This window comes from Misgurnus anguillicaudatus, chromosome 11 (genome assembly GCF_027580225.2).
Source record: "Misgurnus anguillicaudatus chromosome 11, ASM2758022v2, whole genome shotgun sequence".
NCBI lineage: Eukaryota > Metazoa > Chordata > Actinopteri > Cypriniformes > Cobitidae > Misgurnus > Misgurnus anguillicaudatus.
Window position 1 is genome coordinate 10,473,389 of NC_073347.2, and position 16,723 is coordinate 10,490,111.

The 16,723-nt window shown below is 38.4% G+C and overlaps 1 protein-coding gene across 1 annotated transcript in view; it reads right to left on the bottom strand.

The window, feature by feature from the left end:
* Nucleotides 1-2,123: 2,123 nt before the first annotated feature.
* LOC129416585 (uncharacterized) overlaps nucleotides 2,124-16,723 on the bottom strand; it is a 46,256-nt gene continuing 31,656 nt past the window's right edge. The window contains exons 7-11 of the mRNA XM_073872991.1: nucleotides 9,137-9,198; nucleotides 5,753-5,836; nucleotides 5,590-5,644; nucleotides 5,099-5,269; nucleotides 2,124-4,995 (exon numbers count right to left, since the gene is read on the bottom strand). Coding sequence (XP_073729092.1) covers nucleotides 4,123-4,995; nucleotides 5,099-5,269; nucleotides 5,590-5,644; nucleotides 5,753-5,836; nucleotides 9,137-9,198 — 1,245 coding nt within the window. The 3' untranslated portion in view covers nucleotides 2,124-4,122. The remainder of the gene's footprint in view (nucleotides 4,996-5,098; nucleotides 5,270-5,589; nucleotides 5,645-5,752; nucleotides 5,837-9,136; nucleotides 9,199-16,723) is intronic.

Below are 16,723 nucleotides of genomic sequence, written 5' to 3' on the forward strand. Positions count from 1 at the left end.
AAAAATGAGAACTATATTGTATGGCGGAAGAGCACCCAGTCTGCAGCACCTCAACCTCCGGCGCAGCAACATCACCACTCCTGTGAAGATGCCACTGCGCGCTGAGGTCGAAATGCCGCAAACTAAGTGCTCTTCCGCCATACAATATGTGCTCTTTCTCCATGCATTGAAAAAAGATAGTTATGTATTCATTTGTCTAAGTTGAGGTAAGAACATAGTAAAATATTAAAAATTTGTGGTTTTCCTTTAAGTCAAAAGTGTAGGCCAATTTGTCAGCGTTCCACACTCTGTCTCAGTCGTGCAATGTGCAAGTGCAACTGTAGCGTGCAACTGCCTGCCAACGTGCAAGTGTGAATTTGAATTTCCTTTTGCGACAGTTATAACACAAATCACATCACACCCAATAACTCAACCGCCTTTGCTTTGTGTTGATGCATGAAAACAGCACCCTGACTGGTTGACTGGCTCAAAGTATTTTGAGTATTTTAAAAATACAAAAATACTCATCTTAAATGTATTTAAATACAAATTACATTTCATTTTTTTCAAATTCTTTAAAATACAAAATACAAAATACTATTTTGTATTTCAAATACGTATTTTAAATACATGTATTTGAAATACTGCCCATCCCTGCGCTTCACCCTGTTTCGAATGGATGAATGACTGAAACTTTTTTGGAAATGTTATTTTAAGGTAAAAAAAACTTAAATTTAATACTTAAATCATATAGGGAAATACGTGTAACATTAGCTTACCTTGCATTTTACCTCATTGCTCCTCATTCTATATTTACAAATAAACAAATAGGCCCACTGAATTTGTTTTTTAAATGGACATATTTATTAAAAAAGCATTAATATGTGACATTAATAATAGCAATATAGATATTTACTTAGCACTACAATCATGATGTATTAAGTCGGTAAAACCGCATATGCGCTACTTAGCCACGAAAAATCACTGCCAGGGAAATTCCTTCTCCGCTACAGCCCTAGACCTATTACAGTTTCGGAATGCATAAACAGAAATACAAAAGAACAGAAAATCCTGGCTGTTTTCTGCACTTTAGCCAATATCTTTTTAAAGTATCAATATCTGTAAAGTATTCTTCTTGTTTTATTTTTCATACGTTCTGCCACACGAAAATTATACTTTGTCCTCACATGTGTGAAAATGCTTACGTCAGAATTCTTCAAGTCGTACAATAAAATCTTGTCGTATGTGACTGTGTCCAAATTATTTTTGAATAAACTCACTCATGTTGTAGGCGAGAGCTCATGACATTCTGACCTTCAGAATTCGCACCGTACACCCAGCTTAAGGTGAACAGTTTTATGACATTTACAAAAAATATAAATTTATCATAAATTCTAGATTACTAATCAACGGCACTGTATAATTTTATTTATTTTTCTAATTAAAATAGTTTGAGAGAGTTTAATGTCATGAATTTGCTTTTAGGTGGGGGGCTGCAAGAAGGGATGCACCCGACAATGGCCATGCAATAAAAAGTTTGATAACCACTGGAATCAAGGGTCTGAATATTTATGGAAATTAGATTTCCCTTATTTTTCACAAACAATTCTCGAATTCTTTAATCACTTTTTTGGGGTGGAACTGAGTGTAGATTAATGAGAAAAAAAATGTATTTAAATGATATTTTAAAATTGAAAATGTTATAGTTGTGCATAGGTCCTACCTACGGCGTAGCCGGGACGATGTATATCCGCGTCGGTTTTCATTTTTTTGCGTCGTCGTCCAGGTCGACTTGCCAACACACACGCTGGTAGGCAGCCAGCATCCACGCGTGTAACCACAGTAGCAGCATGACCGTCAATGAAGAAGAGGCTTGGCGTGTTAACCCACAAATGAAGAAGAAACAGCAACTTCTTGTGTATGATTTGAGAAGACCAGCAGTGATGGAAGTAAATAAACAGTGACAGTTTGAGTTAAATCACTCCTCAACTTGGCTCATCTTTGTTTTCACCATCACAAACGGAAATACCTATGACGCAGTTTTTTTACCTGACAGGAGGGGTTCTGGTGGACCAATCACAGGGCTTGCGGTCCACGTAGAACTATCGCGCTGTTAAAATTTTTGCGAGGTGCACCTCAGGCTATGGCGTAGAACTTACGCACGACTATAAATCGGGCTTTAGACTTGATGAGAGACTAGTGAACTTATGTAGGCTATTGCTGTTCTTGTGTTGCTCTAATTGCTTATATTGTTTACCTCTGTAATAAAAGCGTTTGCTAAATGACTAAATGTAAATGTAACTACGCATACACATTTGTTTTGCCTCATGTACGATTTCTGCATGACATTATTATCCTCTTTACTGTACCTTAATTACAGTTTTCATTTATCAAACTTTACTGCTGGATACTGGAAAAGGTGGATAATGGAGGATCACAGTGACGTCACATCGCTCTCATACTGTGATAATCACAGTGTGAGCTATATGTGAGCTTGTTGTGAATTCAGAATGTTGAGTTCATGGTATGAGCGCACAATGAGTGCGCCATGACTTCACACAGTGACCACGATGAGCACACTTTGAGTGCGCCATACCCCACATCGTGACCATAGTTTGAGTCACGATCTGTAACGCATATCATGGTCACAATGTGAAGTCACGGTACACTCACTGTGTGCTCATACTATGGTCATAATTTTAGGGGAACGGCACACTCATTCTGTTATAGCATGACAGCACACAGCCATATACATGGTGTGTAATGTATATACCATATAAAATGTCAAAAACAACATTATGGCATCAAGAAGCATTGTGGCCTTGTGGTCAGAGAGTCAGACTTGTGTGTGTAAACCCAGAGGTTGGTAGTTCTATTCCCACAGCTGGCAGGAAGTGATAGATTGTGGGGTGTTGCAGTGCTAGTTGCCGTGTGTGTATGTGCATTTGTGTGTGTTCGTGACTTGCAGTGGATGGCTTCACTACTCAGTGGAGGGATTAAATGCAGAGACAATCATGTCTCTTTCACTTTTTTTATTGTCCGTATATTATTTGCATTAAATATTGAAGTCTCTGCGACATGTTTCCGATTAGCAAACGGTAGAATATTAGTACTCTGAGCAACATCTGGTACTTTCATACCATGTGCTTTATAGGTAGATGAGCTCACACTGAGTGTGCAGTGACCTCATATGGTGACCTTAATATATGAGCAAACTGTGAGTGCGCTGTGTGGTTACAATTTTAGCTCACTGTGACGCACACATTGTGACAACATTTTGAGGATCTTGTAACCTCATGGTGACTTCACTGAGAGATCAAAGTGTTGACTGGGATGTAGACTGTACGATGATGACACCTATTGAGTCAGAAGCTTTGGCGGCTGCGTCACACGTTAGCGCAATGTCACCAGCATGCGCTAGTGGAAAAACAAATACTGGTACGCCGGTCGTAGCAGAAAACATGCATTGATCATGCTGAATTTCTGACACTGTCAGAAAACTATCGTAGGCTATCTTTGGATGCAAGACCAGGAAAACAGCAGTCTTTGAACCTCTCTCACTGTACGACATAGTATCACTGATGAAGAGCCATGATCACAGAAATCCAGACGATTGTTTCACAATATCAATCCTTCATCTGGGACAGCCAAAAAATTGTGCAGTGTATCCTGTGCTTTAGTCTAGGACTCGCATTTTGCTTTGCCTGTGAAACTGAGGGATAAAGTCATATCTTGAAAATGTTTACAGCAACTAGCTAAACTGCTAAATAAACAGATTTCTTTATTGCCCCAGACTTGAGATGGGCATGCCATGATAAAAAAATAATGTTAATAGGCCTGTTAAAATGTAGTGAATTGAATCAAAATACGTTTCTTTTAGTGCAAGTAAAAGAAAACTACATTAAGGAACCACAAACATATAAAGACAAAAAAGGTACTATGATTTCTGATTTCCTAAATATCAAGGAAATAAAGGTAAGAAAGTCACAACAGAAGCATTTCAGCTTGTTGTACCCCCTGTGAATGAGCATTATTTTATTTTATATGGTATCTAATCATGGAAACCCAGAATATAAACCTAACTGTTGCTACAACTATAATCAATTTATGACTAAAGAACACACTGATCTTAACTAACAAATTTTAGTTGTTGTTGTTTGGTGTCTCAGAGATTGGTTGCATTAAGTCTCGTAGTGTATCCAGAATTGTCTGAAGCTCCTCTGTGGTCTTCCTTATTTTTGTTACAAATTTCATGGTCTCAGACTTCAAGTCTTCTGCCAACAGATTTGTTGTGTCGCTGTTATTTGATGTCTGGTCAGTCGTGCTTTGGTTGCTGGTGGATGCTGATGCTTTTCGACTCTCTTTTAAAGCTTTATCTTGATGGATGTTGTAGATTTCTTTAGAGTCGAGAAACACAAAGAAGACATCAACAGCTAATAAAAGTGCAGACAAAACTCCTGAAGCCGCTTCAGCCACATGAACGGCTCTTGCGGCTTGAGCTGCCACCTTCCCAATATTTGCAATTTCAATTAGATGGAAGATCTCTGGAATTCCTCCCAGTCCTCGTTCAAGTTGAGCTCCAATATTTTCCCCTGGCTGTGCATTGAAAAATGCATCATCGCTTGTGGAAAACTGCCTTTCTAAAGTTTCCACAGCTATTTGGATGTTTTGGATGCAGCAAACTGTGGAGGTAATCTTTTCTTGGAATTGTTTTATGAGCATTTTGAGGTTTTGCCGGTTTGTGTGCTGGTTAACCATGTTTGTTATGTTGCAGGTACCAGCAGTTACTCCTCCAGCTACTGCCACGCCGATTCCCACTCCTGTTACTATCAGAGATGCTCCAAGAGTGAATGGTGTGAGAATAAGTCCCACCACAGTTGTGATTCCTCCAGCCAATCCCACTACACCTCCTGTGAGACTGCCTACGGTTGTGTTAAAATGGACTCTTTCCAAATCATTCGCTAGTGCTCTTAGGTCCTCTAGTATCTTATAAAGAGTCTTAATAGTTTGCAAAATCTAAAAATAACAAGATTTATTTAATGCTTTCCATTTTGTTTAGAACAGTGCCAAATCCAATATGGACTTTCAATAGTAAAAATATTTTAAAAAGGTAGCTCACCTTTTCACGAAGATAATTAATAATAAAAGGTCTGGTCAAGATCTCGCTGACAGACGGACGACATGCTGGATCAGGTTGAAGTGTGTCTTTTACCAGCTGACGAAGATGCTCAGAGAAGGTCAGAGGAAGAGTTTCATGAGAGGATATGAGGGTCTTCCCAACAACTGGAAACTAAATAAGGACAAAAATTAGAAAATGTTTTTTTATTTATCAATAGGCTGAAAAAATAATAATGCAACCTTCAGTCCCTCTGAAACAAAACAAAAAACACATTTGTGAATCAATATGACAAGAGATGTGATACTGCAAAAAATTGTTTATCACAAGTTTATCATAATGTTAACAGTATATCATACATATAGTTTAAACATAATGTCTAGGGTGTACTATTAAAATAAAGTGTAACCCAATATTTAATCAATAGTTCATTTACTTTATATCTTAGAACATCATTGTTTTAACCAGTTGACTGTTTGAAAGGAAATTCTCACCACACACTTCAGCATGCACAGTTCATAGATGAGACATCCCAACATCCATATTTCACTGTAAAAGTGAAATATTGCAGGGGTTTAAGTATTCAGTCTGAAATATGAATGTGTGTATTCATGTATAAATGTATGTCGTCATTAAAGTTTGTTTATGTTTTATTACATTTTTTCCTCATAAGGTTTGCCATTCAAAATCTCAGGTGCAGCATATGAAGGTTTATTTTCTACTGATGGCTTTTCAGTGGACCTATAGATACAGAAAAAAAAACAATAACAAAAAAGTATTGTAATTTTTTTGCCAGTACTTTGTCTGTTTACTTTACAGTTTTAGTTAATGCTAAAACACAACCCAATGCAGTGCAAAATTTAAAACAAAAATCAAACAGTCGGAAAAAATGAATACGGAAAATTCTTTCATATTAATACAGCATATTGTAACCTATTATTACTAGTACTCATAATAATAATAATATGTTTTATTTATATAGCACCTTTCCAGAGCACAAGGATGCTTTACGGTGTACAATTAACAAGGAAGAGATAATTCAAGTGAACAATGAGAAACAATAATGGACAGGGAAGTATATAGAAAAATAGAGTCAAGTTCAAAAATACAAAACAGAAATTAAGAGACATAACATAAGATTCAGATAGATATAAGTGATAATGCAGAGCAATCAATTCATCAAATCAGGAGGTGTAACATTCAGAAAACCGGTGAGTTTTAATAAATGATTTAAATTCAGATATATTATTAACACCACAGAGTGAGCGGGGGAGAGAATTCCAGAGTTTGGGTGCAGTAATACTGAATGATCTGCCCCCCATTGAAGAGAGGCGATGCTGAGGCCATGCAAAGATTTAAACGTGACCAGGAGAATTTTGAATATAATACAGTAGGCAACTTGAAGCCAGTGAAGATCAGACCAAATTGGAGTTGTGTGAGCAGAACACTTGGTATGGGTGAGTATTCTAGCAGCTGAGTTTTGAATGTATTGTAAACTGGAAATGGAGCTGACTGGTAGACCAATAAAAAGGGCATTGCAGTATTCAAGGCGTGATGAGACAAATGCATGGATGAAAGTTTCAGCGTCTTTGGTACTGATGAAGAGACGGACCTGGGCAATACGGCGTAGATGAAAGAATGCAGATTTGGTAATTCAGGTAATATGAGACTGAAAGGAAAGGTTGGAGTCAATGATTACACCTACATTTTTAACAGTATTGGATGTTTTGACGTGAGAACCAGGTGAAATTGGTAGAAATATTGCTGGAAAGTGAAGGAGTTCCAATAAAAATTATCGCAGTTTTGTCCATGTTGAGTTTCAGAACATTTTAATTAATCTTTTGTCTTTTACACAAACAGAGATTTTGTATTTTTGGGAAGGTAGGGTATCGTATTTCCCGGACTATAAGTAGCAATTTTTTCATAGTTTGGCTGGTCCTGCGACTTATGCACCTTATGCGTTAGGTGCAACTTATATGTCCGAATTAATTCATGAACCAAAAGAAAACATTACCGTATACAGCCATGAGAGGGCGCTATATGTTGCTCCTGTAGCCTACCCCTGAAAAAAAAACTGTTTATTGAAACATTAACTTAAATACAACAGTGAAAGACTTAACAAACAAAATGCCCCCAAAAAGAATAATAATTTTCTAAATAAATGCGACTTATAGTCCAGTGCGACTTATATATTTTTATTCCTCTGCATGACGGATTTTTTGACTGATGCGACTTATACTCCGGAGCGACTTATAGTCCGGAAAATACGGTATGTGTGCAAATTGAGTATAATTGAATGTCATCAGCGTAAAGGTGATAGTTGAGGTCATGGTGTTGCAAAATCTGACCAAGCGGTATGATGTAAATTATGAATAATAAAGGCCCGAGAACGGATCCCTGGGGAACACCTCGGTTTAGGGGGACAGTAGGTGATCGAAAGTACTTAACTGAAATGAAAAATTGTCTGTCAGAGAGATAAGAAGAAAACCAAGAAAGAGCAGAACCAGAAATAACCAAATCACAGAAACGAGAAACAAGTAATTCATGGGAGACGGTATCGAAGGCAGGAAAAGAACCAGAATCAGCAGAGAGCTGTAGGTCATTCACTACCTTTACAAGTGCATTTTTACTACTATGCAGGGTCAAAAACAAGATTGAAGGGGATCGAAGAGATTATTTTCAACTAGAAAAGACAAGAAGGGAGGCAACAGTGCTTTGCAGTAATTTAGCTATGAAGGGTCAATTTGAAATGGGACAGTAATTTGAGGGGTCGAGGTTGGGTTTCTTGAGCAGTTTTTAGTGGAAGAGGTAATGAAGCAGAGGTAAGTGATGTATTGATGCAGTGAGAATTAGGAGCAGGATCAAGATGACAGGAAGAGGAGTTGGATTTCAAAATTAACTTAGAGACAGAAGATGGGGTTGTTAAAGAAAAACAAGAGTTTGACTGGAAAATTTGGTGGATGGTTGAGCATTGTATCAGTAGAGAAGCATTAGTGGATGGCATTAGTCTTTTCAAGCAAGTATTCCATAAAAGAACAGCAGAGGTCATTAGAAGCTAGGGAGTCTTGAGGTTTAGTAAGCTTATTTATTGTATTGAATATAATGCTTCTGGCCTGTTACTTGATTTATTAATTGTGGCAGAGACAAAACTAGAGCGAGCTGAGATGAGAGCAGATTTGTATATTTTGAGATGATCAAGAAAAGCTAAATAAGGTACAGTAAGACCGTTTTTCTGTAAAGATGCTTAAGCCGTCTACCAGTAGCCTTGAGAATATGAAGCTCAGGGGTATACCAAGGAAAAGAGTGGGTGGAGGGGACACTTCTGGTCCAGTGGCGTCTGGTGACTTCTTTATTCGAGGGTGCACTATACGAAGTTTGTCACAACATGTATGTAGCCCGTCATGTGTGTGGTTCCTTATTTCAAAACATGTGTTCTGTGCCTCAAGCGATCCCATGTGCATCACGCGTCTTGTCAAAACAGTGCCCGCTACAGACGCGTCCAAAGGGTTTATTAGTCCTTGCGTTTGCAAGATACTCGCATAATCTCATGTGTAATCAGAGTTCACTGTTAAGAGTGTTATTTTGTGAATGTGAGCGTCTCTTTTATCAGAAACTGTTTTGACACGTGTGCAGCAGGCACTTATTTTGACGTGTGATGCACATAGGACCACTCGACGCGCAGAACACATACCTTGAAAACACAAGCAACACACATGACACTCCGAACACTTGAATTTGCGCCCCTCAGATGAGCAGTCACCTACCGCCACTGTTCTGGACTTAATAGGAGCGTGCTGCTGTCAGATATCAGAAATTATGGAGAGATAGGTAAATAAAATAATGGAGGGAGAAGAAATAAAGACATCTGAGACGTTCGAAGAAACAATAGAGCTACAGAATGATTCAGTATCAATAGCATTCAGATTGCGGTATGAAATAACAGATTTTTTACAGTGCAGAATACAAAATGATGAACTATGCTGTATTTTTATGGGTTGAGGAGTTCCTGACTGTAGTTTTGAATCAAAAAGCAAACAATACCATTGATGAATTACTTCAAACTCGCCAAGACGGAGGGTTCCAAATGTAGTGAAGAATATGCTCTGTGATAAGAAATCCAAGATATTTTGTAAGGCTGGAGATGTGGGGTGAAGTATTTTCTAAAAATGCACTGACTAAACTTCTTATTACCATGCTTTATTACATGTACAGTAAACTAATGAACTTATGCAACTTGAAATTGCAGAATTTTACACTTATTTGAAATGACAATGTCAGAACAATCAAAAAAGTTGTTGTTGTCGTGTAGATGAACACCAAGAATCAGGTCTTCTGTATGGGCAGGTGAGACAGTGCCCTAACAAAATATTAATTCACTTGAAAATATAGAACTCTATTTATACACCTAATCAAATGTTAACTCATAAATGTTTCTAATATTGTTCAAAAAATATTTTCAGAGTTTCTAGACTATTTTAGATCGTAAAGTGAGATGAATATTTATGGAATTTCAGCGTAGGGTTTGGTTGGTTACTGTATGTAATGATCGAGCTGAGAGGGGCACTTTTTTAACAGAAAAAGGTGTTTTATTTTCTGTGCTTACTTTATTAGTGTTTAAGCACTTATCTGAAAGGCTTAACTAAAATCAATTGGCATTAGAGTCCCCCCATCAGGCTAAATTATGGAAGGACACTAGACCTCTGCTCAGTGTTCTGCATGCGTTCTGCATTTCCCACAATCCCATGGACTCATTTCTGCTACACCTGTTTTCTTTCATTGCAAATCTTGTTTGTGTTTCACTGCATTTATAAGCATTCTTTCCTGTTTCCCGGTTATCTGGTTATTGATCATTACTTGTCTTTTGAATTATCCTGTGCCTGTCGTATGTTTACCCTGTTTATTGGACTGATTATCTATGCATGACCTCCTGCCTGTTTTATTGGTTTATGATTGTGGATTAGCCTCTTAATAAAATCTGCATTTGGATCCTCAACCCTTTGTATCCCAGAGCAGTCATTACAAAACTTATACCACTATTACTTAAAGGTCACGATCTTCCTGATCCTATTTTTCAAACTTTAGTTAGTGTGTAATGTTGCTGTTAGAGCATAAATAATACCTGTAAAATGATAAAGCTCAAAGTTCACTGCCAGGTGATATATTTTCTTTAACAGAATTCCCCTTTCAAAGCCTTCAGTGAACGGCCGGTTTGGACTACAGTCCTCTACTTCCCGGTTGAATGATGTCAATAAAAGAGTTTTTAACCAGCTAAGCTCAAACGGCTCTGCTTGCTAAGCGGCTGTTGAATCATAACCAGGGCCTGAAGTTAACTTTTTTGACCACCAGCCACTGGGGCAGGTGGATTTAGAAATCCACTTGCCACAGAGACTTTTTACCAGCCAGTTTTGTTTTTTGCCTGAATAGTGAATGATAACACTGTCTTTATTGTATGAATTAAATATAAAAAAAATTCAGAGCTACAAACGTGAATTTCTCTTTGTCTTAGGTTGTTTGGTTAACATTAATGACACAGACTTAAGTAGGTTAATTGAGGTTACTGTCTCTTTAAGACCAGCACAGACTGGTTTTTGACTCTCTATACATACACTTAAGACATAAAGAAATGTTTTATTAGAAAATTAATACTGTTGAGATCATTTTGTTTATATGTGCCCTGTCAAGAGCAGAAAGATTTTATGTATGCATGCTTTTAGGAACGCGTCTCTCCGATGTGCCCTATTGAGTCCCCTTAAACCCGCGCACGCACACAGAGACAGAGGGGGCACAAACTGCGAACATAAACGCCGCACATACGTTGTTTTTCATTACTATATTCGCAAAATGTATGTTAATGTACTACAAGGCATAGTAGCGCAACTCTCTCTAAAGTTTACACATCAAGAGTTCTGATCCGTCACAGCAGCACTACACATCTGTGCAACTGTGATTATACTGTAGTCTATGTCAGCATTGCATTCTCCAAAAATATTTTAATGATATTCAGGCCGCGGTCAATCGGTTGAGTTTAAAAACTACTTTTAACAATTGCGGGCGGGTTAGTTGAAAATGTCGGTCGGGAGTGGGTTGTTTCTACAATGACCCGCGCATCACTGATTTGCATTGGCTACCCGCCAATGTGGCTGGTACTGTAGATTGACAGTGTTACCCGCCAATTGCAAAATTCACTCGCATTTGGCGCGTGGTCGGGTGTTAATTTCATGCCCTGATCATAACACACTAAACAAACTACACAATCAGAACTCATTACATATTTCTGAAGGGGGAACTTCATAGAAAAAGGAAGACATCAGCCCGTTTTAAGACAGCGATAACAGCGGTATACAGATAAGTAAATTGTGTGAAAAATACCGTGTTTTTTACATGTGAAAGATAAAGACATGTTATATTGCGCACTGTACACAATCAAAGCTTTAAAAACACAGGAAGAATGGGACAATTAATCCAAGATTAGTTGTACAGTCTACAATACCACCAGAATTTGCCCCACCTAAATTTATAGTAAGGAGGTGCTACTGGCCAAAATGTATTAAAACTTTTCAGTTGAAAACAGGCCTGTGTAAACAGCCTTTTGTGTGGTTGATTTGCTGTGTTTGTGGTTTTCATGGGATTGCTTCTTATAAGTCTTTGCAAATCTCTCAGATAAGAATAAACACGTGTAAAGCCAAATTGCATACATTTTCAGAGCACTAACTGAATTACAGGCTCTGGCACTCTCTTGATCTATATGATATGCATAGATTAACTAAATGAAATCTTTACCTCAGGCTGCAGGTTTTTATGCAGGATCTGTTTATCATGCAGGTATTTCAAAGCCATGCAGATCTTCACAATCCAGTCCAGAATCTGTAAATCAGACAAATGTGATTTTAAATAATTTATTTTATTAACATTTTGGAATTATTTGTCTATCTACCTATCTACCTATCTACCTATCTACTTATCTACTTATCTACCCATCTACCTATCTACCTATCTACCTATCTATCTATCTATCTATCTATCTATCTATCTATCTATCTATCTATCTATCTATCTATCTATCTATCTATCTATCTATCACTGCATACCCGAGCAAAAATCAAACTGTCACCAACTTTCACAATACTTTCACAATAGGGCCTGCATATTATGCAATACATTATTGCGTTTAAATTAGGGATGCACCGAATCCAGATTTTTTAGGTTCGGCCGAATCCCGAATCCACCTTTTAAGATTCGACCGAATCCGAAACCGAATACCGAATCCTACTCGCATCCTTATTCCATTAACACAGTAAAACACATTAATGAAGTAAACAACGTCCACAGCAGTGTATTTTTCATTTTATTTAACTGTACATTATGCCAGGATGACAAGTTGGAAAAACTTTTGACAATTACCATAAGCCTATGCATAATGAAAGCGATGCGTTGCGACACGCTCGTTTTTCCAATAAGCAAGCAGCTCCGCGCTGAAAACTATATTTAACTTTGAGTGAGAAGCTCCGCTCGTCAATGTCAGTTTTCACACGGCTGTCCAATTACAGTGGAGGAGGGGCGGGACATTACAACAGCAACCAACCGGCTCACAGCTGAAGCATCACAGCTAGCAAGCGCTCGGCTGAAAAACAGCGGGCATTTGGTGTCCTCAAGGCGTTTTCACCCGTGTTTAAAAGTTTTGGTGTGTCCAGCCCCGGCTCACTAGCGTCCCATTCAGCTCATTAATATGACCTTGCTCACCGAAAGAAAAAGCTCATCTCCATGTCAGCACCCGATGTGTGTAATCAACGGTCGCGTGACGTCGACCAGCGTAGCGCAAGGGTTCGGTTCGGTGGAAAAAAAAATCTAGGATTCGGCCGAACCCGAACCCCGTCAAAAAGCCCAGTATTCGGCCGAATCCGAATCCGAATCCTGGATTCGGTGCATCCCTAGTTTAAATAAAAAGACACTTAAACATTTTAAGATTGCTGCCCTTTAGAAGCATCAGCTATAATGAATCATGCCCAACAAGAAGGAGGTCTCTAAGATATCCGATTAAGAGTTGATGCACTCCATTAGGCTGAAAAGGGATACAAAACAATCTCAAAAGGTTTAGACAGCCATCAGTCTACAGTTAGACAAATTGAATATAAATGGAGACAGTTTAATACTGTAGCTGCCCTTTCTAGAAGTAGGGCTTAAGGCTTAAAGACATCATTATTCATGAATCTACCATATGTAAGTCTTTGAACAGTCACAGTGTCTATGGCAGAACACTACGTAGAAAGCCGCTGCTCTCCAAAACATTGCTGTGAGCCTGAAGTTTTTTAAAAAGAGCACCATGGCAAACCCCGTGCTACTGGGAAAACATTTTATGGACTGATGAAACAAAAGTTGAATTGTTGGGAAAAATACTATGGGGCAAAAAGGGCACAGCTTACCAACATCAAAACATCATCCCAACAGTGAAGTATGTTGGAGAAAACATCATGATTCGGGCATGCTTTTCTGCCTCAGGGCCTGGACCATTTGCCACCCCTGGTGGAAAAACCAGCATACCAGCAAGACCACCACCATATGTTGCGTTTTGGTGCTGGTTTGCTAGTGAACACCAGCTAAACCAGCACCAAACCAGCATCAGCACCAGCTAAATCAGCACCAGTACTAGCACCAGCATCCTATGCTGGTCATACTAGCAAGACCAGCATATGTTGTGTTTTGGTGCTGGTATGCTGGTGACTACCAGCTAAACCAGCATCAAACCAGCATAGACCAGCATAATTCCCATGCTGGTTCATGCTGTTTTTTTTCAGCAGGGATCATCAAGGGGAAAATGAATTGCCAAGTTTAACAAAATATGCTACAGGATAATGTCAGGGTGGCTCTCCGCCAGTAGAAGTTGATTGATGCAGCAGGACAATGACCTTAAATCCAAAAACTGGCTCAATTTCCCAAAACAATAAGATCAGATCTCTTAACAATTAGCTTATTGTTCACATCAGATTGGAATTTCTTTTTTATTTGAGCAAATTGCAAATGCTTTGGCACATATGTTCAAACATTAAGTAATCGTCTGCAGTCTGCACAACAACTAATTGCATATGGCTTGTTTATCAAAACTGATTAGTCAATTCTCATTTAAACCGTCAAACTCTTCACAACTTCTTAATCATTTTTCATCTTGTACACCATCACATTCAATACGATCCATTCACTTATCAAAAACTGGTACACGTACACTCACCTAAAGGATTATTAGGAACACCTGTTCAATTTCTCATTAATGCCATTATCTAATTAACCAATCACATGGCAGTTGCTTCAATGCATTTAGGGGTGTGGTCCTGGTCAAGACAATCTCCTGAACTACAAACTGAATGTCAGAATGGGAAAGAAAGGTGATTTAAGCAATTTTGAGCATGGCATGGTTGTTGGTGCCAGACCGGCGGGTCTGATTATTTCACAATCTGCACACTTACTGGGATTTTCACGCACAACCATTTCTTGGGTTTACAAAAAAAAATGGTGTGAAAAGGAAAAAAACATCCAGTATGCGGCAGTCCTGTGTGTGAAAATGCCTTGTTGATGCTAGAGGTCAGAGGAGAATGGGCCGATTGATTCAAGCTAATATAAGAGCAACTTTGACTGAAATAACCACTGGTATGCAGCAAAGCATTTGTGAAGCCACAACACGCACAACCACGAATCTCCATCAACTACAAGATGCTATCCTATCAATATGGGCCAACATTTCTAAAGAATGCTTTCAGCACCTTGTTGAATCAATGCCACATAGGTTTAAGGGAGTTCTAAAGGCGAAAGGGGGTCAAACACAGAATTAGTAGGGTGTTCCTAATAATCCTTTAGGTGAGTGTATATTCTATAAATATGAAATTGATATTGTGTGTAATGTCTGATACATTGGCAAATTACCTCTAATTGCAATACAATTTGAATCAACCAAATCAACAGTTTTTTTCCATGGTTTGGCTTATTTCTTGAAACAGAAATTACATTTTCAAAACTCTAAGATTATTTGGCAAAACAGTCTTACAGTTCAGCACAACACTACAGCTTACTTGCAAAAGCTCATACCTCTCCCACCTCTTTACTCATGCTTCAAAACTAAATTCCTTTCCCATATAAAGAGTCAGTGCCATGGAAATGTCAAAGATCCTTCTCAATTGCTTTGGCTAATTTCTTATAACAGACCGGACGTTCTCAACACTCTTAGTGCTTTTGCCAAAACAACATGGCTGGTTCGGCACAACACCATAGGTTACCTGCAAAAGCTCATACTGTACCTCTCCCAAAACAGTTCACTGATGACTAAACTAAATTTCCTTCTTATTTAAACAGGCAGTGCCCCCAAAATGCCATGTTCCTTTGGCATTGTGTAAGCACTGCAAGTCAAAATGATTTGCAGCCTACTGTGCTGTAAATAACCCTCCCTCTCCTGGCCACCGTCCTCACCCTCCTAGCCATTCACACACTGCTGTCTGTCTGGCCACAGATTCTCTTCCACATCACAGCACAGGCCCGTCGCGACAAGGCAAGCAAACCAAGCAATTGCTTGGGGCCCCGGAATTTTCTGGGGCCCCAAGACGACAGGTTGAGAATAAATGCAACGACAAACTGTGTCCCTTTGATAGTCAATGCAATGCAGTAAAATGCAATGACACTGTTATTATCGGAATCCCCCTCAAGGGGGCCCCCTCTCAGTACTAGTCGCTGACAACAGGCAGCCAGCCAACCATGTGATCTCTGCTGCCGGCAAAATACAAAACTTCGGCAGTCATCATGAAGCGGATTTATGCTTCTGGAAGCCAGAAAAGAAAGGAAGAGGAGTATAAGAAAAAACAATTACACTATTACTTAGTGGTAAGTAATAATTTACATTGGATGAAATAGCTCAACTTGTCTTGTGCAAATGATGTAATTTTGCAGCAGGTAGGCAGTAGCAAAAATCTGTTTATGTTAGCTATAACGTTACCTGCCTGACGGCAAATGCTGCTTGTAACAAACAGTTAGTCAACTTTTTTCTCGAACAAACGGAATATGGTTACATATACTGTAATATGTTTTTTTAACGAGATAAGGAAGACGCAGATCTGTTTCAAAATCGCTGTTTAATTCCATGACGTTGCTGTAGCTAATAGGTTTAAATGAAAGTGCTAATGAAACGAACTATTCCACACCCTGATAATCTATTTAACAAAATAATGTATCTACCAAATGGGGTTAGGAAAACGACACGATAAATTCTGTGCATCAAACAATAGCTTGGGAAGTTTTTAAGCATTGGTGTTTGTGAAAGCAGCCACATCTCTTATAAATATCAAAATTTGGAAATGCTATTGCTAACATATCTTTTCGGTAACCCTTTATAATAACCATCATTAATAGATGGTAAATTGTTAGTTATTTAATCTTTAGTTATTGTCATTTAACTGTTAACAAACCGATCGTTTTACTTAATAAATACTTTGTAAACCATCTATACGTTATTTACCAGAAAGAGGCAGAGGAACATTATTTTTTCATAGCTTATTTTAATGTGCTAGTGTCAGGATATACAGTAGTGACAGTTTATGCAAATATGACATTAGTTACCAACAGATCTTGAACAGTTACTTTATTCTGTGTAGC